At 44.4% G+C, this 26396-nt stretch overlaps 1 protein-coding gene across 1 annotated transcript; it reads right to left on the minus strand.

Annotated features, from left to right (window-relative positions):
• Positions 1–17020: 17020 nt before the first annotated feature.
• Positions 17021–20739, minus strand: LOC124791394. Its single transcript, XM_047257856.1, has 2 exons — positions 20406–20739; positions 17021–17320 (listed from the first exon to the last, which is right to left on the minus strand). The coding sequence occupies exons 1-2, from the start codon at positions 20686–20688 to the stop codon at positions 17154–17156; spliced, it is 450 nt and encodes a 149-aa protein (XP_047113812.1). The 5' UTR covers positions 20689–20739; the 3' UTR covers positions 17021–17153.
• Between the last annotated feature and the right edge of the window lie 5657 nt (positions 20740–26396).

The following is a 26396-nucleotide window of genomic DNA, read 5'->3' on the forward strand; positions in this document are numbered from 1 at the left end:
TTCGTTACTGTCTTATTATTGAGGTATCGGTAGTTACAACAGAAGTTGTATTTCTTAGTTTCATCCATAGATTTTTTTAAGCTCTACAATGCCCACTCCCCAGCAACTATTACTATGCTTTATAATACCGTACGCAAGCTGATGATCAATGAAATTCTCCATAATCGGCTGCAAATACCTCGGTATTCTGTATGGTTTACGGTGAACAGGTGCTTCGTTCCCTGTTGGTATCCTATGTTGAAATAATGGAGTTGCTGGTAACGGTCCTCGTGGAAAAAGCAAATTCTTAAATTGCTGCAACAATTCTTCCATATGCTCTTTTTCTCCTCCTTTCAAATACTTAACTTTGTTATGCAATGCATTTCTATCGGCAGTTAATGGTTGACCGCCACGCCTACCCCTCGAACACCAGTCTTCGTCGTCCGGTACATCCAAATTCGCTACAAAAACTCCTTTTCTCTAATTTGCGTCTACAGCCCTAAAAGTATCCACGTTCACGGGGACTACTCGACCGTCGTTTCCCTCTTGTACGCGTACAATACTACACTTCACAAAAAACCTAATGGATCCAAAAATCCATTATCATCCAATGGTTCAATAACACATATCGTACCCACAAGTAGGTTTGACTCTACACTTACCCAAAGCGACTTCCTGGTGCCACTAGACACACACTCAAGCGAATTAAGCCTTAATGATAATGCACGTTGTTCAATTGGTTTGTTCATGACGTTGAACGCCCCTCGCGACAGCTCTGCATCGACAACAGTTTCCCTTAGCTGAAATAACTTTCCTCCAAATTCCACAGTTCGTTGTCCAAGGCCAATTTTGGCATGATGTTGATGCAAGAAATCTACTAATAGGATCATGTCGTAGCCCTCGCTTACCCATGGTACTACCTCCATGCATGCATCAAATTGGATTTTTCCTATGCGAAAGTCAACTGTTACTGACCCCAAAGGTGCGACCTCCTTATCCCCCACTCCACGCAACCTATAACGTGGTGGGTCTAACTACCTTCGTCCCGTTAAACTCTTAATAGCCACTGACACTTGCGCCCCCGTGTCCAACAAAATCTTAAACGTTTTAGTTCCTATGAATCCTACCACTGAACATTCCACCGCTGCATACGTATTTGTAGCATTGATATTAAACGGGAGCTCCTTTAGGTGGGTCTTGGGCCCCCTCTGCCGTTTAACGATTGTCCACCTCTACTAACTCCACATCTCCGTCCTCCATGCTGCTGATTTCCAACCTTTCCTCTATTCCTCGGTGATTGGGGACATTGCTTCTGCATGTGTCCCATACGACCACACTTATAACGTTATATACCCGCTGTAAACACTGCTTGTCTATCACATACCCCCATTGCCACATATACACTCCTGGAAATTGAAATAAGAACACCGTGAATTCATTGTCCCAGGAAGGGGAAACTTTATTGACACATTCCTGGGGTCAGATACATCACATGATCACACTGACAGAACCATAGGCACATAGACACAGGCAACAGAGCATGCACAATGTCGGCACTAGTACAGTGTATATCCACCTTTCGCAGCAATGCAGGCTGCTATTCTCCCATGGAGACGATCGTAGAGATGCTGGATGTAGTCCTGTGGAACGGCTTGCCATGCCATTTCCACCTGGCGCCTCAGTTGGACCAGCGTTCGTGCTGGACGTGCAGACCGCGTGAGACGACGCTTCATCCAGTCCCAAACATGCTCAATGGGGGACAGATCCGGAGATCTTGCTGGCCAGGGTAGTTGACTTACACCTTCTAGAGCACGTTGGGTGGCACGGGATACATGCGGACGTGCATTGTCCTGTTGGAACACCAAGTTCCCTTGCCGGTCTAGGAATGGTAGAACGATGGGTTCGATGACGGTTTGGATGTACCGTGCACTATTCAGTATCCCATCGACGATCACCAGTGGTGTACGGCCAGTGTAGGAGATCGCTCCCCACACCATGATGCCGGGTGTTGGCTCTGTGTGCCTCGGTCGTATGCAGTCCTGATTGTGGCGCTCACCTGCACGGCGCCAAACACGCATACGACCATCATTGGCACCAAGGCAGAAGCGACTCTCACCGCTGAAGACGACACGTCTCCATTCGTCCCTCCATTCACGCCTGTCGCGACACCACTGGAGGCGGGCTGCACGATGTTGGGGCGTGAGCGGAAGACGGCCTAACGGTGTGCGGGACCGTAGCCCAGCTTCATGGAGACGGTTGCGAATGGTCCTTGCCGATACCCCAGGAGCAACAGTGTCCCTAATTTGCTGGGAAGTGGCGGTGCGGTCCCCTACGGCACTGCGTAGGATCCTACGGTCTTGGCGTGCATCGGTGCGTCGCTGCGGTCCGGCCCCAGGTCGACGGGCACGTGCACCTTCCGCCGACCACTGGCGACAACATCGATGTACTGTGGAGACCTCACGCCCCACGTGTTGAGCAATTCGGCGGTACGTCCACCCGGCCTCCCGCATGCCCACTATACGCCCTCGCTCAAAGTCCGTCAACTGCACATACGGTTCACGTCCACGCTGTCGCGGCATGCTACCAGTGTTAAAGACTGCGATGAAGCTCCGTATGCCACGGTAAACTGACTGACACTGACGGCGGCGGTGCACAAATGCTGCGCAGCTGGCGCCATTCGACGGCCAACACCGCGGTTCCTGGTGTGTCCGCTGTGCCGTGCGTGTGATCATTGCTTGTACAGCCCTCTCGCAGTGTCCGGAGCAAGTATGGTGGGTCTGACACACCGGTGTCAATGTGTTCTTTTTTCCATTTCCAGGAGTGTATTTCCTCACGTTGAATTGCAAACTGAATGGCCGATACAAATCTTTCAGAGTCCCTTCACGCACTTTCCGCGACATAAGCGCCGGTAACCTCCCCAAAAAATACATCAAGAGTCCTTTGCTCGGCCTCCTGCAACAGAACACCATTCACCTCATCGCTCTGACCCAACTCTTAAGTGTACTCGTTAATTTCTCTTATTCTGTCAGCAAATTTCTCTACCGTCTCCCCCTGACTCTTCGTCATTGTACTCAACCTCTCCCAGAAGTACTGAGGGCTAATCTGTTTCTTGTACCTCTGTAAAAGCCCCTTCTTCAACTGCTTAAACTGTCCCGCCTTCCTTAAGGCCTCAGAACATCTTACATATGTCTTCCATCGCCTATTAAGCTAATCTTGGGTACATGTAACAACTATTCATCAGATCAACCATTCAACACAGCTGAAGTTTCCAAGTCCTCCACAAACGAACGCACATCCTAAGATGCTTTGCCAGAAAAAGGAATAATCAAACACGCGGCGGCTGGATCAATCTCCTGCTGCGGCACCCTAGGCAAAAGCGACTGATCTGATGCGGTTTCCCGCTCACTTCTAGATGTTAATTCACTTCTCAACTGCATATTGTCCACTGTCAATTGTGCTACCTTTCCCAACAAATCCATACCGGTCCTAGTTCTACACACCTTGCATCCCTCACTCTGCCATTGTGTTGCTTTCGTTCCCAGTTAGTCCTGAAACAAAACATTTAAGTACAAGAATAACCTGACTTTCTACAGCTCCATATCATACTCACTATCATCATAAACCAATACAAAAGTAATCAAATGCCTAAAATGGCCTCACAGGAGCCGTACTCAAAACACAAACAATAAAAAAAAGAAAGGAAACGTCCAACACTCAAAGAAACAAAAAGGTGGTCAACACTGAGCATATTTTGTGACGGTATTGCAGGCAGTGGGTTCGAACGTTGTACCATACAGACGACGCCTGCCTATTCTGACACCAAACGTAGAGGAATGTTGGGTGAGGTGGTAGCTGTCAGGTTGCGCCGTATTAAACCTCGTCCAAGTTTCCCAAGTGATTTATTATTTCCATCTACAGTGCCCCCGTTCCTCTTGGTCTGTGTCACTGGGACCCACAATGCTCAGGACACCACTTCGCTGTCTGCGAAATGGCTTGGTGCGGAAAGGCTGCCTCGGCGACCTGTGCAGCGACCTGCAGTGTGTCGGCCTTCTACGGCTGCGGATTTGTGACGACGTCAGGATGCGCCGGCAGTCATCTCAGCAGTCTCAGTCCCCGTCGCCTCAGCGCCACCCGCTGGGAGCTGCAAGGTGGCCTGCTGCATTCTTCCTCACCAGCATGACTAAGATTGTCGCGACACCAAGTGCCCACGATCCGGCGTCCGAATCAGCGGCCCTCGCCTTGGGATGTCTCCAGCGTGTATTGGGAGCTAACAAGACTGCCTGCAGTAGCGAGCCATGGCGTGGGTGGCCTGCTGATGGCTGGCTGCAGACCCCACGTAGGCTTCAGAGGGTCGAACCAGCGACCTGCCATGGACTGGAATGCTGGTGCCCTATCTGCTGCTGCTTGTAGCCGATGGTGTGACACGCCCTGCTGTCCAGGAGATCTGTCGCACTTGAATGCATTGTTAGTCAACTGGCGCCTATTTAAATGTGGCTGGACGCCTCTGTTTTGCTAATGCGCCACTCCGAGTCATATAACACCTAGGCTGGACCAATAGGTCAGTTCTGGCTGTAACTTGCGCCATGCAAACTGCTGCGATTACTCTTTTCAGTGGGTCTACGGCCCTATGGCCTCCACTCCACTTCGCAACCTTTGGTAGCGTTACTTACTGTCAACAGGCCCGCACCTGGCTGTAACTTGTGTGCTCAGAAATATTACACCAAAGCTAACGTTTTCCCATCTTAAACGGTGGTGCCGCTACAGAGACGTTTGAAGCCACACTGCTGGTACAGTAAGAACTTCACCGCAGGCTCCCCAGTCTAAACTACTTGCAAGTGAAGTCAGTCTCAGGACAGGTCCCAAGTACCAACCACACATGGCAGAGCATCGACCAGAAGTCCCTTCACCAGACCAAAGTCCAGCACCTGAGTGCCTCGCACTTCTTCAGAAAAAAATCCGTTTTCCCTGAAAGTGCATAGATACCGCCTTCACGCCATCTTGCACCAATCATGGGGCTCTAGAGGCGCTAAATCTCCCCTCCCAGACAATAGCACAAACTCCTGTCAAACCAGAGCAAGCGTGAAGAAACCTGCATCACTGGGAAAAAAAGAAACCGCTAACTAAAAGTTTTTTTTTAAGATTTCTTGGAAGGGGAAGATGTTTTTCTATAAAGTCGTGTCACTTCCCAACTCAATAACTGAACAGATACAATTTTAAAGATCTTTATCAAAATCGCCTGTGCTTTGGAGCTTATTAGTCCCAGCTATGAAGTGTAATAAAGATGCTGTCTCTAAACGTTTCTCAGACACCGGAATTTCTTCCACAGCCGAGGCGGCCGATGGAAGTGGGTCACAAGCCTATTTGCAGTATTGGTGAACACAGAAACTTATGAATTTTTATTGTGGGTGGCTCTGCACACAATGCCCAGTTCTCCACTGTGTAGATGCGTCCCTTCAGTCCGCCACCCCCAGCCCAGCCTTCGGCTGGCGCCAATGCAGGTATCGCAGCATTATTCTGCTGGAGACCTGTCTCAATGAGGGGCTGCTCTGTCTTCCCTGTACGGCTGTGGACCTGTCCGGCAATATTTACTATTGGATGGGCTCACCATCAATTGCTTTCAACTCCAAACATGCCGTTTTTATAGCCCTTTTAGCGCCCTGCCAGGCTCCATCAAAGACTGCTCAGCCCATTAACTTCCTAGTATCTCGCTCAAGGTGCGCCAGTTGTAATAAAATCTTTAATAATTTTGCGTTTACGAAAAATTGGAGAAAGATTAACTTGTCTGGAACCGCGCGACCGCTATGGTCGCAGGTTCGAATCCTGCCTCGGGCATGGATGTGTGTGATGTCCTTAGGTTGGTTAGGTTTAAGTAGTCCTAAGTTCTAGGGGACTGATGACCTCAGATATGAAGTCCCATAGTGCTCAGAGCCATTTGAACCATTTGACACAGACAGGCTCAGCGTGCCTCACACAGAGAGCATCCCAGAGTGTCCCTGAGAGCTACAGCTCAAAAATTTTCTTGGTTTTCGGCAAGTTCAATGTGTAGTTTTTGTTTATTTAAAATAGGCGAGGAATAAGGAAACGTAGTTGTAATGGAATTTTATTTAGTTTCTGTAATAATGCATCACATCACCAACAAGTTTAAACTTGCTATAATTAAGAGCAATTTTGAGCCACACTGACTCATTTATTTTGCGATTACTCCTGGTCCTCACGACCAACGGCATTCTAGACGTGAAATACGATCTCTCCATGTCTCTGTTGTACACCTCATAAATCTGAAAGGTCCGATAAGCAATAATTTCTCAACTATTGAGAGACTCACGGCCTCCTACAATGGTTACATTAGGACAACGTACTATAGTCACAGTAGCCGAACCATAACAAATATTGATTGGCACCATTATTATCAAGAGTAAAATTCATTATGCATCCACTGAGAGCGATGCAATGTCCCTTCGGAGATGGATACATGTCCGAAAGAACATTGAATCGTGCTTCTGAACAATACAAGCACTGCATTAGCGTACACTGGAGGGTAGTTGTAAATATTGCTTCGCCACTCAAGAGTTCCCACATGAAAAACGAGTGATCGTAGGACAATGAAACTTTGTGGTAACATTTAAAAGGACATGTGGAGGAGAAAAAATGAATAAACAAGTGAAAGAAACAAATGTTGCTTTCCTCATGAGAGGGTAAAGTTTTCGAATTGCGTACGTTTACGTTCCAGGTTACAAACCTTGGTCATTACGTCGACCATCTACATCCACTACAGACCAAAACGCACTAGAATACCATTCGCAATTATTGTTCGCAGCACTTTTTGTACGGTGGACCACGGAACTTTCTGCTTTCGTGACACAGCTTGTGCACTGCCTAAAATTGCATAATGCGTCCAGTATTCTCATCCATGTCAACAGAAACTACTTCAATAGTTCGTGGCGCAATTTGCCTCAGCCTCTCCCGGGAGCAATTCCCAAATCGCCAGGTGATGCGAACTTCCGAATCACTTTGTTCAACACCGATGCGGAAATAGGACCTCTCCGTATTCCTGTAATGAGACGATACTCGGGGAGGGCAACAGTACTGTTGCTGTTGTTTTGATAAAACAGCCTTAAGAGTAAAGTGCTGCTCAGCTTGTTCAGGCCCATGTTAACTGTCTGCAACTGTAATGTACAATGATGCTTGTTTACAGCCGTGCGTCTCAGCACCGTTACCGGCGCTTAACACCATGTCGTAACTCTAACACTGCTAACAACGCAAATGCTGAAATGCCCGGTGTGAATATCGTTCCTATAAAACCGGGAACCCATATGGTAAATAATTCTTCGTCTGCACTGACTCAAACAGCGAAAGTTTAATTATACTGAGGTGACTAAATTCATGGAATTCCTCCTAAGAACTTGTAGGATCTCCTATTTCCCTGCGTAGTGCATAAGTTAGACGTGGAATGAACTCAACAACGTGTTGGAAGTCCAGTACAGAAATAATGAGCCACGTTGCCTCTACAGCTATCCATAAATGTGAAAGTGTTGCCGGTGCAGGATTTTGTACACGAACTGACCTCTCGATTATGTCACATTTCGACCGATCTGGGTGGCCAAATCATTCACTCGAACGGTCCAAAAATTTTTTCAAACCAGTCGTGTATAATTGTGACCCCGTGACATGTCGCAATGTAGCCCATAAAAATTCCATCATCGTTTGGGAACATGAAGTTCATGAATGGCTGCAAATGATTTCCAAGCAGCCGAACATTCAGTAGACCAGTCCATTCCATGTAAACACAGCCTAAACCACTATGCAGCACCAAGTTGCTTGCAAAGCGCCTTGTTGACAACTTGGCTCCACAGTCTGCACCACCCTCAATTCCTACCATCGGTTCTTATCAACTGAAATCGGGACTCATGTGACCTGGACACGGTTTTGCGGTTGTCTAGGGTCTAACTGATATGGTCATGAGCCGAGAAGAGGCCCTGCAAACGATGTTTGTTATCAAAGGCACACGCGTTGGTTGTATGCTGGCGAAGTCCAATACGCCAAACTTCGCCGCACTGTCCAAACGGGCATATTGGTCGTAAGTCTCACATTAATTTCTGCAGTTTTTCAAGCAGTGTTGCTTGCCTATTAACACTGACAACTCTGCGCATACATCACTGCTTTCGGTCATTAAGTGAAGGCCGTCGGCCACTGCGTTGTAGTGCCAGACTGTGGTATCCTCTACACAATCCTGACACTGTGGATCTCGGAATATTTAATTCCCCAATGATTTACGAAATGGAATTTCCGATGCGTCCATCATTGTTTGCGAACATGAAGTCCATGAATGGGTGTAAATGCTCTCCAAATTGCAGAACATCCAGTGGATCCAGTTCATTTCATGTAAACGCAGCCTAAACCACTATGGAGCCCCAAATAGCTTACACAGGTAATATTTGTTACTAGTAGGTTCGAACCACACGTAAGTGTTAACGGACATGCTTAGGGAACTCAAATGGGAATCCCTGGAGGGAAGGCGACGTTCCTTTCGAGAAGCATTATTGAGAAAATTTAGAGAACTGGCATTTCAAGCTGACTGCCTAATGATTCTACTGCCGCCAACATACATTGCGCCTAAGGACCACGAAGATAAGGTACGATAAATTAGGGCTCATACGGAGGCACACAGACAGTCGTTTCTTCCTCGCTCTATTTCCGAGTGGAACGGAAAGGGAAGAGACAAGTAGTGGCACAGGGTACCCCGTGCCACGCACTGCAAGGAGTATCTATGTAGATGTAAATGTAGTTCCAACTACCATTCTGCGTTCAAAGTCTGTTAATTCCTGTCGTGCGGCCATAGTCACATCGTCACTTTGGAAACCTTTTCACATGAATCACCTGAGTACAAATGACAGCTCCGCCAGTATAGTGCCGCTTTATATGTTGTGTATCCGATGCTACCGCCATGCGTATAGGCGCATGTCGCTGTCCCACGACTTTTCTCATTACAGCTTGTTTGCCATTTTTTACTACGACTGTAATGAAATGGAAGTGCGAAGGGCATATAGCAAAATGTAAAAATGGTACATGGACCGAGAAAGGTAATGTATGACAGAATCCAGAGAAGGCGTTTATTCACAGTGGATGTGAGATCGCAGCAGCTACTGGTGGTGGTGCCGATACGAAATCAGTTCAAAAAATTCCGAGACCGATTTTATTCCTGGTGCATAAGCAACACCGGCGCAATAACTACTCTGAGAGCTGTAAACAACAAATGCTCATTCGGCCAGTATATTGAGAGCTGACAGAGGTAAGTAGTGGACGTACGAATGTAGTGTGTCAGTGTTGTGTCACAGATCGCAATTGAGCAATATCTCTAAATAAAGTGTTCAAGACGTTGTCCAGATTATTTTAAGGAAGAGAAAAATGTGTGTAAAGTTTTTCCTGCACACATTGACTCCTAAACAAAAGCAACGGTGCGTGGACGCCTGTCACGACATGGCTGAAATGCAAAAAATATAAGCAGGTCTCTTCTGGAAAAAAAATCTCGGATGACGAGAGCTAGTGTTATCAGTACAAATGTACCACAAAATAGCAAAGTCCAGAAACTCACATGAAGGGTCAACGCTTTGTTGACAGAATCGATATTCAAGACAATATGAAGCTCGCGTTCGACAACATCCCAATGAAGGCCTTTTCAGGCATTTTTACCAAGCCAAGACGTTGTTTCAATCCCTCATCCGGCCATCCTGATTTAGATTTTTCATGATTTCCCCAAATCGCTTCGGGAAAATGCTGGGATGGTTCCTTTGGAAGGGCACGGCCTACTTCGTAACCCATCTTTCCCTAAGCCGATGGTACCGGACCCCTCCCCTCAAATTAGGCATTTTCACTTGGTTCTATGAACGTTCTCCATGTTGTACTCAAGTGGGGGAGGTGAGGTGGAGGGGTAGGGTCGGGGGAAAAGACTATGTAGACGGTGGGAGTACAGACGAATTGCTATAAACTGCCAGATTACATGTGTCCAATTTTTATTGAGTACAGAGCTACAGCTACTAGTATGCACCTTCAACAAACTTAAAGCAAAGGCAAATGATTTACAAAAATTCCACCGCCAACTTCAATACACTTCTGACTTCTCTTGACAAGACCACGTGTAGCTCTTCCGAGGTCGTCTTTGCGTTCTTTTATGAGGTCTGCACTACTCTCAATCCGAACGATCAAATCAGATTCGCATTTCAACCATCCCCACAGGCAAAAATCCAAAGGAGTAAGATCCAGTGACCATGGTGGCCAAGAAACGCGCCCTTTGAGACCTGGTACCAAGGGAGACAGGACTGGGTTGCTATTGTGGACGGGCCATAATTAGTTTATTTTTTTCAATCAGGCACACTTCATTTGGAAACAACACCAAATAAAAGGTAACAATAAATTAATAAGTGTTCCACGGCTGAAGGCCTAATGACAACATATTCAACTATTTCTCTGCTGAAGGGCCCAATATCGATAATTTAAAAACTGTTTCACAGCTGAAGGCCTGAATAGCAACCTTTTAAGAAACAGTTAACTTCTTCGATTTGCAATTACAGTTATTAAAATATTTTTTTAAGAACAGTCATCAAAATCTCACTGCTAGAATATAATTGACTAATCAAAACTTTAAGACGAGGAACACTCACGCTGAAGGCCTTAATGACAACAAAGTCAACTATTTATCGGCTGAAGGCACCAATAGTAATAATTTAAAAACTGTTTCACGGCTGAAGGCCTGAACAACAATCTTTAAGGAACCAGTTACTCCTTCAATTTTCAATTACAGTTATTGATACATTTTTAGTTTTGACAAAAAAAAATCATCAAATATGACTAAACCAAGAATGAGGGAGGGGGGGGGGGGGGTGCTGACGTTGCTCCAAGGATCAACCTGGGAAGTCTCTCGAAACTTCGCAAACGATGAGACAGGCACCGAAGAGTTGCATTCACTTCACGAGGTGAAGTGAATGCAATCATTTGCCGAATGTACCTAACGTGCGATGACCAGTGCAACGATGGAATAACACACCCAAGCCGGAACCGGTGGTCGGCACTATGTCTTCAGTCTCCGGTGTTTAGAGCATCCAGAAGCGGATAGGAACCACTATTACCAGAGAAGGAAAAAAAAAAGACACCACCCGGCCCACAAATCAAGGAAGCTGTCGAACTACACGCCTTAACGGACAGCAGCGGCAACGGGAGGAAAAGTACACTGCCGTAACATACACTAAGCTCCAGGGCAGGTAACAGGGGCGTTAGCGGCCACTAAGCAGTAAAAATACCACTGGTTGAACTTCATAAATAATAACATATAGAATGCAACAATTAATAACAAGAAGTGGAGGAAGGCTAATTAGGTTCGCCTTTCCCAAACGGTCCACTTGCTGCTCTTCGTCTCGGCGACACTGCGAGACGCAACACACAAGCAAATTGCGAGATCTCACAATGGTGGAGGATTCACCACTTGAATTAAGATCCACTCAACTTAAACTTCCTGGATCCAGTTGACAACCAGGTTGTAAACTTCGCGACTACAGCCCTTCCATCGGGCAGTAGATGTGTGCCGCCAGTGGTCTCGGCGTGTTTGCGCTGCGCGGACCTGGTTGCTCGTCCGTCCCCAACCGAACTGCCGACTCACATGACACGGAAAAACCACAACGTCGCACCAAAGATAGTGCCACCGTTACTAGATATCGATAACCGCCGCTGCTGCCACTAGCGGACAGACAACGCTTGCAAACGGAGTGGCGCCAATGAACACAAGAAGAACAACCGTAGCTACACCAACTAAAGGATACCAACCTAGCAACGGCACCAACGCGAGCCGCAGCACAGCTCGCACGTATCCACCGATCAATCACCCGGCGAATGTTAGGCTTAGATGTTGTCTCACCTGAAGACTACAATGAGTATGAACCCCATGAAGCTGGATGAACATACGCATTCTTGCAGCCAAAGGAATCCATTCCAGTAATGCTCATTTCCAAGTAAGTGTAGGTAAGGGGGCGCTGTAAAACGATGCGGTAACACAACAGGCCCAGTCAACTGATTGCGTGTCAAACCACACCACACACTTTCAGAGAACCTTTCTTGAAAATGTGTACCCACAGTGCCTTGCGGATTTTCTTCAGACCACTGATGTGAAAAACGAGTGTTATTGATGCCGTCAATGATGACTGGGTGTTGTGTGCTGTCCTTAGGTTAGTTAGGTTTAAGTAGTTCTAAGTTCTAGGGGACTGATGACCATAGTTGTTAAGTCCCATAGTGCTCAGAGCCATTTGAACCATTTGATGCCTTCAAGAGTGAAAATGACTTCATCAGTGAAGAGTAAAATCGGGATTACCTGGCGATTTTTAAGTATCAATTGACAAAATTCCAATGATCTATCTCCTGCTCGAAGGTATTAAATGAGCTGTGAATGATACGGTTGCAACCAGAGCATTTGTAATGTCCGCCATACTCTTGTATGTGGAACACCGACACGTGCAGAAATTCTAAGTGTGCTTGTTGAAGGGCTACGTTCTACAGACCGAATAATGTCTTCTTCTTCATCCACAATCTGTTCATTTACACGTCCAGATGCAATATGAATGCTGGGACTGTACCAGTGTCATGCAGTATATCGAACACACGAGTAAAATCTCTTGAATCTGTTTGCGGTTAGGAAATCGTATGCCTTACTCTCAACAAGCAGCAACAGCGTTTCCATTACAAAACCCATACACAGATACCATATCAGCACATTCAGCATATGTAAATACCTGCGGCATGTTTACACGCTACGATACTGTGGACTAGGTCAACAAATCAGACTGAAAACTTCAACTTAAAGTAAAGCACAACTTCACAGCGTCAAGATTAACAGTTAACTACTGACATTCGATAAATACGCCCGTAAAAACATATAGCAACCGTTGCGCCAACACACGAAAGGAAAAAGCATTGAATTCAGCTGTATTTTTCTACGCAATGAAAATTGGACAGATGTTATAGGACATTTTATTGCAATTCGCGTATGCTGTCACCTTCTAAAATATTTACCATTCCTCCTGAAACACCATGTATTTTTTACTAATCCAGGCTCGAAACTTTTTGGACAGACGGGGGAGGGGAGGGGGGAGGGGAGATACCTTCAAAAACATCACGAATACATTTGTCTTTTACTAGTGTGTAGGTAAAAGGGGGATTTTTGATATCCCTGCTATACGATACCTTTACTGCTAGTCAACTTTTGGGCCTGAAATTTTGTAGCTGGACGTAATAATTGTAGACACTGGCTTGGAGTTTGCTAACACGTTTCCCTCAGGCCGTTTCAGAACAACTACCAGAATATTTGTACGACGCAGATAGGATTTTAATTAATTTCAGTTTCATTATAGTTTTTTCGTTTAGTTGCCCACTGCATAATTGTCTAACGTATTGAGTCTGAAAAGACAATGTAAAGTGCAGACAGTGCTGCAGTGCTGTAAGTAATTCAGCGAGTTCGGGTGGGTGTGCGAGCGCACTAGGCAGCCATCTTCCGAAAGAGCGTCGAAAGCATTTCGGTTGCAGTACGGTCAAGTGACGCTGTTTACGCCTCAGTCAAGCGAGCGGAGTACGGAGATTGGGTGTGTAGCAGAATTTTGCAAGCTCGTTAGTCATATACACTAGCCTGAATACTAAACGAGCGTCTCGTACATCAGAGAAGAGACACCCCGGGTGATGGTTGAGTGAGTGAGGTGAAAGGGCGGCCGCTCTAGTTGGACAGTTTGTGGTGTGAGAGCATCGCATCGCGGTGGCAGCACCATAAAATAGTCAACACATGCACTGCTTTTTAAATCCGGAAGAAGAGAAACTGTGAGCATCTGAAGCGTGGTGTAGCAAAGGATGCTAAGAATTAAGTGTGCAGATGTACTGTGGAAAGGAATAGATGGCAAAACACGTCTGTAGAGCCGGCTGGGGTGACCGAGCGGTTCCAGGCGCTACAGTCTGGAACCGCGCAACCGCTACGGTCGCAGGTTCGAATCCTGGCTCGGGCATGGATGTGTGTGATGTCCTTAGGTTAGTTAGATTTAAGTAGTTCTAAGTTCTACGGGACCCCACGAGGGTTGTGCTCGCCGTGACAGTGAAAAGGGTGCACAGAAGTATGATACTGAGATTGTGGGGGCCTACAGAACATCTCCAGCGGGGCGCTTTTAGTCATAATGGGGCTCTGCCCTCTGCACATCAAAATAAGGGAACAAGCGGCTTGTTTCTGGGCAAAAAAGGGGAATTATGAGGAAATTGTAGACATGATGGGTGTGAGGGTGGAGGACAAAAGGGAAGTAAGGAAAAGAAGGGAGGAACTTTGGCAGGGGTCTTGGGAGGTAGAAGAAACTGGACGTAGATCTTTCTAGTTCATACCAGATGTGACGGAGCGTTTGGACATGAAATGCTTTGAGCCAACACGAGGACTGATCCATTTTCTCACTGGCCATGGACCCTATCCGACATACTTATGTCGATTTGGGAAGAGGGCTACACCCGCGAGTGACTGTGGCGTATCAGACGGTACTCCCGAACATGTGGTTTACGAGTGCCTCCCTTCAATCATGTTGCGACTACATTTCGAGACAGACTTCCAAACCACGACACACATCAACTGGTTAGACGTGAGGACACTTTCCAACTGCTAAACACATTGGCCAGCGAGGTATCACAGAAAGTTTTAACAGAGTACTTGAGGGACATGAACTAAATAACTGAGACACCCAACACCGATTGCGTGCAGAGCCCTATTCCCATACCGCCTGTGCGTGGACTGGCCGACTTTCCATCATAGTGGGAATCAGCCCGTGCAGGATTAGGGGGAGTGGGGGTCAATGCTACCGATAAGTTAGTTTGCAGGACTTAGTTTAGGAAAATTATGGTAGGGAACTGCAGCGAACCAACATCGTGGGCTGCCCAGTGCCAGGGGCACGCTCTTCGGGTTTAACTCGATGAGCAAGGCTATCAGAGTAGGTTTATATCTCACTGGCACACATGTGACGCTGCAGGTGATAGGAACTAGTTATAAGAAATAGATATAAGTCCTAGGTACTAGATATTAAATGCCCATTGTATGTAATACTAACTGTAGCTCACTTGAAAACTGTAATTAGCTGCAACATAATTACCAGTTGTATAATTATTATGACCCACTAATCAATAAGGAAGTGGGTTAATATTGTATAATTATTATGGTTTGTGATAAAGTTCTAGGGGAGTGATTACCTCAGAAGTTAAGTCCCATAGTGCTCAGAGCCACGTCTGTAGAAGAGTCTCAAGAGGAAGCGGGGGCTCTTAATGTGATCTTTTGCGGTATGTGGAATAGTAAACCTGGCGCTAGAAAGAGCATTCGATGCGGAAATTGCAAATGGCACATCAGGACTTGACTAGCTAAAACATATTAGGGACGATGTTGGGTGTGATTCACTGCTTGACGAAAAAGGCTATAGAATTTCAATGTGGCTTCCTAATGTGCACACAATCAGAGAGTATGTAAATGATCGCAATTGCAATTTTCTGTGAGACGTAGGACGGCCTCCACAGTGCTTTCGTGTTGTTCGTTTTTGGTGTTGTTACCAGGTCTGGTAGCGTATGTAAGGAGCGGGAAGAACAACACATATTAAGTGATCAAAAAAGTCCAGTAAACATGGGTTCTAAAATACATACGGTGAGAGCCTCGAGCATTTCCTCATTGTCAGTACTTTGAAATAAATCTCTTCTGCTCAAGCCGGCCGAAGTGGCCGTGCGGTTAAAGGCGCTGCAGTCTGGAACTGCAAGACCGCTACGGTCGCAGGTTCGAATCCTGCCTCGGGCATGGATGTTTGTGATGTCCTTAGGTTAGTTAGGTTTAAGTAGTTCTAAGTTCTAGGGGACTAATGACCTCAGCAGTTGAGTCCCATAGTGCTCAGAGCCATTTGAACCATTTTTTTCTTCTGCTCAAGCTCTTTGATTTCCATACATCGGGTGGAGGTAATGTGGAACAAAACATGAAATCTTTCAAATGGCTCTGAGCACTATGGGACTTAACATCTGAGGTCTTCAGTCCCGTAGAATTTAGAACTACTTAAACCAAACTAACGTAAGGACATCACACACATCCATTCCCGACGCAGGATTCGAACCTGCGACCTTAGCAGTCGCGCGGTTCCGGAATGAAACGCCTAGAGCCGCTCGGCCACAAAACAAGAAATAATAGTCTAGCAAACATGTTCTCTAAAGCGCGTACATTAAGTGCTGTGGGCACTCATTCTGCAAAAGAAGTGAGTTGCATGGTAATGAAAACGAACAAATACTCCTAGATCTTAAGGCATGTGTATTAGAGCCCATGTTTACTAGCCCTTTGGCTTCGAATGATCGATCCCCTCATATTTCTGAATATTGACGTTTCCTTCTAGTACATTCTGTACACTTTCGTAGCGTGTCGCATGCCTACTAGAGAAAATAATGGCGCTCATTCTCGTGATAAAAGAAAGCCAAAGTTGAGGAAATGACGTCTGAGGACACTGAGAACGCTTTTAATATAACGAAAGAAGGTGGACATACTCTGAATCTGCGCACTGCTGACGAAATTGGTCTTGCAATAATTAGGTACTGGATTTGAAAGTGACCTGTAACAAAAGTCGAAACTGGTAATACGAATAAAACTAAAGAGTGACTCAACCTCTCTTCGTCTTCCTTCGTTACTGAAATCGAAGTGTTAATGTTCTCGTTCTCGTTCAATGCTCGAGTGGGCCGGCAGGAGTGGCCGTGCGGTTAAAGGCGCTGCAGTCTGGAACCGCAAGACCGCTACGGTCGCAGGTTCGAATCCTGCCTCGGGCATGGATGTTTGTGATGTCCTTAGGTTAGTTAGGTTTAACTAGTTCTAAGTTCTAGGGGACTAATGACCTCAGCAGTTGAGTCCCATAGTGCTCAGAGCCATTTGAACCAATGCTCGAGTGGGGTAACTCATTTACAATCTGTGGATATGTATCTTGATTGATATCTCTTTCAGGGGTACAAATTTACAAGAAATGTAGCGACACTGTTTCTTCCGTTGAACAAGATTTTTACTTCAAAATCACTTGGAGAAATAAGCTGCCCAAATCAGGATACACAACACAAGTTAATCATTTATTAGTTGATAACATGGTGACGCAGAATCCAGGTTGAAGTTGTGATCACGCCTTGTGCACTGCTCTGCCTGCCTTCTTGGCAGCTGTCGTGGCTTTGGCTATTGTCCTGGCTTTGGCTATTGTCCTGGCTTTAGCAGCTGTCCTGGCTTTGGCGTGAGATGCAGTCCTTGAGTTTGCAATGTGCCTCGAGTTGCCTTTGCCAACACGGGATTCTGAAAATGAGGTCAAAAACTTTAAATTTCTTTTACAATATTTATAATTTTTGGAGTGCGGTACTTAGTGGATATAAGGGTATAAACAAGCTTAATTCGTTGGCATGTCGCAACACTACAATCTGTGATTGTTACTGTCTTACTGAGAAACTGCCTCCAATTATAGCCGATAATACATGTGACATGTTGTACTGACCTCATTTTAGAAGAAACAAACACAACAAGTAGTTTTTTAGAGTTCTAGTAGCACTTTTCTTATTAGGTGCAGACGCGGCATATAGCGTCTCGTTTTTGAGGCTGTAGTACTTAATGTCCCAGAAAGACCACCTTCAACTGTGTACCATTAGTAATACTTGTACCGATGTACAAAGAACTTACTCACCACAGCAATCTGTTCTGTATAGGGGAAGCCGTGCTGCCGGATATTGTGCAATGACGACATGACAAAAAATCCCTAGCTCAAAAGATAATGAGAACTAACATTAATAAGCTAAACTCAAGGGAAGCGTAATTTAAGACTGAAGATGTTTTAAAATGAACATTTAAAATAATGCATGATTACAAGTTTTCGAAAGTAAACAAAAGACATTCTCGTAATGTTATTACACTCTGCGGTTTTTATTTCTGTTCGTGATGCTTGAGATATGACTGCCGTCATGCATGTGTAAATCCATTTCTTCATAGTCATAATAATTTGGTTTACTATATTTGTAGATGTCTGCAGAATCTAATACTTCCTCATACATTCCATTACAGATTTTATTGTGATTATTCTGGTGTTGCACTTTTGGTGTTTGCGACATACACTAGAAAGTATTCTTGTGCTCTGCGGCTGTTTAGTATTCATTGCCACCTCCGTAACCGAGGTCGCTTTAGTACGGAAGCGCTAGACCTGGAGGTAGTCGGATCGAATCCCGTTACAGAGGAAAGTTTTCGAAACTGCTGTCTTTTCTGTAAGGGGACATAAGATGGCAGTATACACTTAGGTATAACCAGAAAGACTTCAGTGTCTCTAGCTTGACATCTTACTAATAAAGCAAGATCTCAGCGTTTTATTCAGAGTTTGAGAAGCACAAATTTCAGATAGATGTTCATTTCAGTTGGCACTGTTCCGCAGCGTGGACGATTTCATTTGCATTTGTGTAGACAGAAGTTGTTGAATGTTGCACTAAGTATGAGTAAACGTGATCTGCACCGAGGTCATATGTGGAGTCTGAGAATAAGCCGTATACGAAAGGTATAACGAATGTTCTGTGCAAAGCAGTTGTAATGCGGTATTACAATCCCGTAAAATGTCTATACTTTGATCGCCGTGGTTGCTTCGACCACTCATACACCAAAAGTGTTACAATCTGCTGGCTGTCAGTTGCGTGTTCACCATATAGTGTTTGTTGGTGAAGTCCCATCACTATACGCTAGATGGCACCATGTAGAGCCGATTTTCTTGCGCAATAGTTGGCGAACCTATTGGGACTTACAACTGCATAGGAAAAAAGGTGTTAAAATCTGGCTGTGCAGAATACACCGATATCATTTAACTGCAAAGCTATCGGAGTTTTTATCTATATCATGTATGTTACTGGATTAATTCTGGAAGTAGACTACGGATTTGCTTTTTGTTCAGTTTTATATATCTGCCAGCATATCACGACTTCTGTGGTCATGCGCATTATTTCTACGTAAATACAATTTGTTAAACAGTATTGCCGCCAATGACAGTATGGGACTAAGGAATACGAACATTAACCATCAGTATTCAGATGAAGGCTGATCTGCAACTGTTAATGTGCCCACAAGTAAGAAAAATACATGTCAGTCGTATATTGCTCAAATTACAATTTATTGTGGTTCAGGGTGTGATACAGATGCAGCAAGTAATGTCAAATATATTCAGAAACAAGCAATGATGTTTGTTTTGCCACAAGTGTCAGATAATGACTCGATAAATGAAGAACAGGTAAACTTAACTCTAATTGCAACGGATGTTTTGAAATAAGGATTTACGTTTAAGAGGGATGAAAGCGAAGGAATTACACTCAACTAAAATTAAAGCTATGAATGTGATACTCCAACCCAATACCTATCGTTATATTTATAATTTTGAAAATGGAGCATACTGTTTGATTTATATACCATACTAGGTTTGTTCTTATTTAAGGCGTAATAAAACACTTAAAAAACTTAAGATCAATGTTTTTATTTGTGGAGGGTAAAGTTTCATTGTGTTTTTGAAGTGAGAACCAACAGTGGAATGGTAGTGACATTAGAGAAAGTAGAGAAAAGTCAGTGTATCCCCAGATCCATGCTAACTTTGACCACTCTAGTTTTTACTATTACTTCTTCTGCACTTTAGAAAATATTGTATTAATCGGCATGTAATCCTTTCATACAAGAGCCCCTATGTTCAGTAACATAAGTATCACAGAAGTTAAAAACAGTCATGATAATGGCATTTGAATCTGCAAATTGGACAAAGTATACAGGTTTATGGTACTCATATATTTGAACCAACACGCACGTTACAAGCAAGAATGACGGAAATAAATTGCGGACTCCTTAGCGGAACGATTCCCGAATTTTTCTTTAGTGATTTAGAGTTAGCAGAGAAAACATAGCAGAGCCCTGGTGTTCCTACTTATGGGTCTTTCGAGTCTTGACTGGTGCCTCTCGTTCTCGGTTCATCGGATGAAATCATGAGACACAGTTGATGTTGATCCGTCCGCCGGCTTGAACTATTTAACTTGGCATCCCATTCATTGCCATTCAATAATACCAGGGTAAGTTTCGGCATTTCTCACTGTCGCTTCATTCAGATATTCATCCACGACAGAAGAAACCAGCATCACTATGAACAAGCATTCTACACAATCATTCCCGTAACTTGCATACACATATAACAAATTTTCCACCGGTGTAAGCAAATCAATGCCAGACCCCCTCCGCTAACCACCACAGGAAAGGAAGATGTCAGAATTTGTCAGAATGGGCAGTAAAAATTCAGCCATTGGTGTACGCGCCTTCTTGCCCTTCGTCCGCTTTCTCTGCCAGCACTATCCAACATACAGCTGTAACTGAGTCGACGTACCTTGTTCGGTGGTAGAGGCCTCCGCCTCGGCCTCGGTCTCGGTTGTCGACTGTTCTGTAGAATTGCTGCCCTCGCTGCTCGTTTCGACGACTGGCCCGATTCCAGTAGGCAGCTCGCCTCCAAAGTCACCATCGTCGGGAATACCTATCACTTGAGCACCATCGTCACCACCCACTGGCCCAAAAGAGAATTCGGGAATACCTATCTCCTGAGCAGCAGCGTAAGGTGCATGTAGCACGAGCAAGCACGCGCCAAACAGAACCATTACCAATTTGCTGCTCATTGCTGTCACGGCCCAGTCTCTGTATACGTATATTGTGAAGACAACTATGAAAGGCGACGAGTTACACACTATCTTATATAGTAAGTAAAGTTTCCTAATCAGTGATGTCCCACTAAGCTGAAGGTGACACTAATTAGCAGTACACACGTTGAGGAAAGCAAAAATCGGAGTAAATGCGATTGTCGTTTATCTGCTGCTATTACAGTCGAGGCTAGCGACTCAGCCTTCTTGTTAATAGTGGTAACACAACTTATTCGAAAGAACGAGTTAATTACGAATTACGAAAATTTCCACTGTTCTGTACAAGATTTGCGCAAATCTCCGCTGTTACAAACCGTGTTGAGCAGTTCAAAACGATCTGAAACAGGACGCACAACAAAATGAGGTAAAGAGTACAAAATACTATGATCTTACATTTTGGTGCAAGTAAGATAAAGAGTTTCTTCGTTAATGCACCAATCTCAGTAAGTTGTTTAAATTCATGTTCATTTTCCACCAAGCTATGTATATTAGCCAAAACTTGCCTCCATTTTTTATTTTTTAACAACGTCGATTTCGATTATTTTATTTGCTGACATGCACGACTACAATGTTTCTATGGTGTGCTTTTTTAAAGACTATTTGCGGAACAAGTGATTGTTGATGTAGGTTTGTTATGCCTCTGACCACATTTAAATCAATTAAAATCGAAATTGCCCAATCGCGGTAAATAATCATAAACATACAAAGCCCCGCCAGGAAGTGATAGTATTCGAAAACCGTACATCTACATCTACATCTACATGGATAATCTGTAAATCAAATTTAAGTGCCTGGCAGATTGTTCATCGAACCACCTTCACAACAATTCTCTATTATTAAGATCTTGTACAGCTTGTGGAAAAAACAAACACCTATACCTTTCCGCGCTCTGATTTCCCTTGTTTTATTATGATGATCGTTTCTCCCTATGTAGGAAAGTGCCAACAAAATATTTTCGCATTCGGAGGAGGAAATTGATGGTTGGAATTTCGGGAGAAGGGTCCGCCGCAATGAAAACCGCCTTTGTTTTAATGATGTATCCGATATCATAATACAAAACGTGATGCCCTTCTTAGAACTCTAGCGACGTACTCCGTCAACCCTGTCTGGTTAGGATCCCACACCGCACAGTAGTGTTGTAAAAGAGGACCGACAAGCGTATTGTAGGCAGTCACCTTTAGTAGATTCTTTACATTTTCTAAGTGTCTTGCTAATAGAACGCGGATTCAGTCTTTCTTCACAATGTTTTGTATGTGTTCCTACCAATTTAAGTTGCTTGTAATTGTAATTCCTATGTCTATAGGTGACTTTCATATTTTAGGTTTGACTGAATTATCGTGTAATCGAAGTATAACTGATTCCTTTTAGTACTCATGCGGAGACCTCACACTTTTCATTATTTAGGGTCAATTGCCAATTTTTGCACCATACAGATATCTTTTCTAGATCGTTTTGAAATTTGTTTTGATTTTCTGATGACTTTACAAGTCGGTAAACGACAGCATCACCTAAATATAAGCAACGTAAGACGGCTGCTCAGTCTGTCACCTAAATCGTTTACATAGATTAAGAACAGCAAAGAGCTGTAAGAGTGTTGCAGCTCCAATATGACACTAATCTTACAAGAAATGTAACGAGAAATTCTATTTCTCTCTCTCTCTCTCTCTTTCTCTGTGCTGGTACTGCCTCTCTCTCTATCACTCTCGTATCAGTCGTCAGTCTTCTGACTGGTTTGATGCGGCGCCCCGCGAATTCGTCTCCTAAGCCGACCCCACGTCCCCTCAATTATTTGCTTGATATATTCCAGTCTCAGTCTTTTTCTAAAATTTTTACTATCTAGAGATCACTCTAGTACCATGAAACAGTCTCATAACTTTCTTCCTCAAATTAAGACTTATGTTTTATGAATGAGATTTTCACTCTGGAGCGGAGTGTGCGCTGATATGAAACTTCCTGGCAGATTAAAACTGTGAGCCGGAAGTTTCTGTGAAGTTTGGAAGGTAGGAGACGAGGTACTGGCTGAAGTGAAGCTGTGAGGACTAGTCGTGAGTCGTGCTTGGGTAGCTCAGTTGGTAGAGCACTTGCCTGCGAAAGGCAGAGGTCTCGAGTTCGAGTCTCGGTCCGGCACACACTTTAAATCTGCCAGGAAGTCTCTTATGCTTCATATTAGAATGCGCTTTCCGCAAGTGTTGGTCTGCATTTTGTATCCTCCTTGCTACCCCCGGCATGACTTATTTTGCTGCCTAGGTAGCAGAATTCCTTTATTTCGTCTACTTCGTGATCCCCACTTCTGATGTTACGTTTCTCACTGTAATCATTTCTGCTGCTTCTCATTACTCTCGTATGTCTTCGATTTACTCTCAGTCCACGTTCTGTACTCATGAGATTGTTCATTCCATTCTGTAGCTCATATAATTCTCCTTCACTTTCACTGAGGGTAGCAATGTTGTCAGCGAACCGCATCATTCGTATACTTTCACCCCGTAATTTAGTCCCGCTCTTGAACCTTCGATTGTTTTCGTCATTATTTCTTCGATGTACGGACTGAACAGTAGGGACGAAAGACTGCACCCCTTCTCTACACCCTTTTTAATCCGAGCCCTTCGATCTTTCCCTTCTATTCTTATTATTCTCTCTTGGTTGTTGTACATATTGTACATTACCTCACTTTCGCTACAGTTTACCAATATTATCCTCAGAATTGTGAACAACATGCACCATTTTACGTTTACGAACGGTTTTCCCGGGTCGACAAATCATTATCAGCCGCATGTCACAACTGCCTCTCTGGTGCCTTTAACTTTCCTAAAGCCAAATTGGTGGCCATCTAATAGATCATCAGTTTTCTTTTCCATTCTTCTGTGTAATATCTTTGGCTTGGATGCATGAGCTGTTATGTTGATTGTGAGATAATTCTCGCACCTGTTGCCTCTTGCACCCTTCGGTATAGTGTGTCTGACGTTCTTTAGCAATTCTGATGGTATGTCACCAGTCTCACACACCAGTGTCAATAGTAGTTTTCTTGCCATATCCCCCAATGATTTCATAAATCCCTTCTGTCCTGTTTGATCTTAAATCGTCCCAATTTCTTTTAAATTCTGATTCTAATACTGGATTCCCTATCTTTTTCCCGTCGAGCAATTCTTCTTCTGTCATGTTATCAGATAGGTTTTCTTCCTCGTAGAAGTCTTCATTGTACTCTGTCCACCTATCCTCTCTCTCTTCTGCGTTTAACAGCGGAATTTGCATTGAGCTCCTAATGTTACCGACTTTTCTTTTGATTTCACAGAAAGTTGTCTTGACTTCTTTACTCAGTGAGTCTGTTCTTTCGATAATCATTTGTTTTTCGATTCCTTCATATTTGTTCGTGCAGCTGTTTTGCCTTAGCTTCCATGCACTTCCTATTTATTTCGTTCCCAAGTGACTTGAATTTTCGTATATTTGAATTTCTGTGGATACCTATTTATTTCGTTCCCAAGTGACTTGAATTTTCGTATATTTGAATTTCTGTGGATATTTTTGTACTTCATTATTTCATCTGTCAACTGAAGAATATCTTCTGTTATCCATTGTTCCATCATAGTTACCTTCTTCGTACCTACAATTTTCTTTCCAACTGAACTGCCCACTGAGCTATTCATTATCGCAGTATCTATAGCCTTAGAGAACTTCATGCGTGTTTCTTCATTCCTTAGTACTTCAATATTCCACTTCCTTTCTCTCTGATTTTTCCTGACTAGTCTCTCGAACTTCAGTCTACTCTTCATCATTACTAAATTGTTATCTGCGTCTATATCTGCTCCTGCGTAAGCATTACAATCCGCTATTCAATTTCGGAATCTGTGCCTGACCATGATGTAATCTGAAATCTTCCAAGTATGGCCTCCTCGCTAGTTGTTCTTGAACAGAGTATTCGCCATTATTAGCTGAAATTTGTTGCAGAACTCAATTAGTCTTTCTGCTCTCTCACTCCTACTACCAAGTTCATATTCTTCCGCAACCCTTTCTTTTTTTCCTTCTCCTACAACCACGTTCCAGCCCCCAATCACTATTAGATTTCCACCTCCCTTTACGTACTGAATTACCCGTTGAATATCCTCATATACTTTCTATGTCTCTTCATCCTCGCCTTGCGACCTCGGCATGTTGTAGGTGTTGATTTGCTATCGATTCTGAAGAGAACAGTCATATCACCGAACTGTTCACGGTAACTCATTGTGTCTTACTTTCCTCTCCCCGTTATGCCACTCTCCGATGCTGTTGACATTATCCTGTACTCTTTGGCTCAGATTCTCTTGTCATCTTTCCATTTCGCTTCACTAACCCCCAACTCATCAAGGGATCACCAATTTAGTATTGGAGGGCAGCGTGGAGGGTAAAAATCGTAGAGGGGGACCAAGAGATCAATACACTAAACAGATTCAGAAGGATGTAGGTTGCAGTAGGTACTGGGAGATGAAAAAGCTTGCACAGGATAGAGTAGCATGGAGAGCTGCATCAAACCAGTCTCAGGACTGAAGACCACAACAACAACAACAACCCCCAACTACATGTAGATTGAGTCTTAGGATTTCCTCTTCAGAGTTTCTATCTTCCACACCACGTTAATACTTCTGACATTCCCCCCCCCCCCCCCCCCCTCACTCGTAATGAGCTACACATCGTTAGTTAGTCTTTTTCTCATGAGCACCTCCTCTTCGCAGTCCCTTCCCAGAGACCTGAATGGCGGGCTAGTCCGGAATCTTTTGGTAATGATGAGGTTCTAATGACTTTTTATCAAATGCGAGCTACATTTCCTGTGGATACAAATTGTCTTTAATGCAACCGCATGCCTTTTATCATAGCTGATTCTTGTGCCTTTAAGGGCAGTTTCCCTCCCCAAGGGAAAGAGGGTGCCCTGAAACAACGTCCGCTCCTCCGGCCTCTTTGCAAAGGCTATTAACAAATGGTTCAAATGGCTCTGAGCACTATGGGACTTAAGATCTGAGGTCATCAGTCCCCTAGAACTTAGAACTATTTAAACCTAACTAACCTAAGGATATCACACACATCCATGCCCGAGGCAGGATTCGAACCTGGAACGGTAGCGGTCCCGCGGTTCCAGACTGACAAGCCTAGAACCACTTGGCCACTGCGGCCGTCGGCCGTTAACAGAATGAACGTCACTTCTTATGCCGGAAGTCGTCAGCGCCATTGGTACTCATTAACGGAATGAGCGTGACTTCTTATGGCGGAAGTCGTCAGCGTCATTGGAACTCTTTTTTTTAAATATTTATACCCTGGCGAGGTTCAAACCTGGTACCAATTACGTATTGATTACTAATCAAAGACGCTATCACTAGACCATGTGTTATACGAGTACCTGTGCGCATAGCGTCTGTGTTGGAACTCAGAACAGTTTTATTTTGAAATGTAGGCCTCTGCTCCTAGTAGGTATCCGTCAGTGGATCATAGTATTTCAAACCTTTCATAAGTCCTAGAATTGATAGCGAGTTCACCGATTCATCCACACCAGTGGCCAGCCCAATTACTGCCCGCACTGAGGTGGACCTCTCAACCGCGGTCGAGTTGGGGAGGGGGGCTCTGGTTGTGCCAGGCTGCGAAAGACGTCCAGGAGGGCCAAAAGTAAGGCCTCCCCGAGTAATCTTACAGAGTGCAGGTGCTGTCTGTGGCTGACAATTCCCTCA

Source organism: Schistocerca piceifrons, chromosome 1 (genome assembly GCF_021461385.2).
Source record: "Schistocerca piceifrons isolate TAMUIC-IGC-003096 chromosome 1, iqSchPice1.1, whole genome shotgun sequence".
Lineage (NCBI taxonomy): Eukaryota > Metazoa > Arthropoda > Insecta > Orthoptera > Acrididae > Schistocerca > Schistocerca piceifrons.

Excerpts from the sequence above, each read along its gene's own strand:
- LOC124791394 (XM_047257856.1), bottom strand. The coding sequence starts at position 20,688 with ATGAGCAGCAAATTGGTAATGGTTCTGTTTGGCGCGTGCTTGCTCGTG. Across the intron at positions 17,321-20,405 it reads GGCCTCTACCACCGAACAAG|AATCCCGTGTTGGCAAAGGC; the intron begins GTACGTCGACTC and ends CCTCATTTTCAG.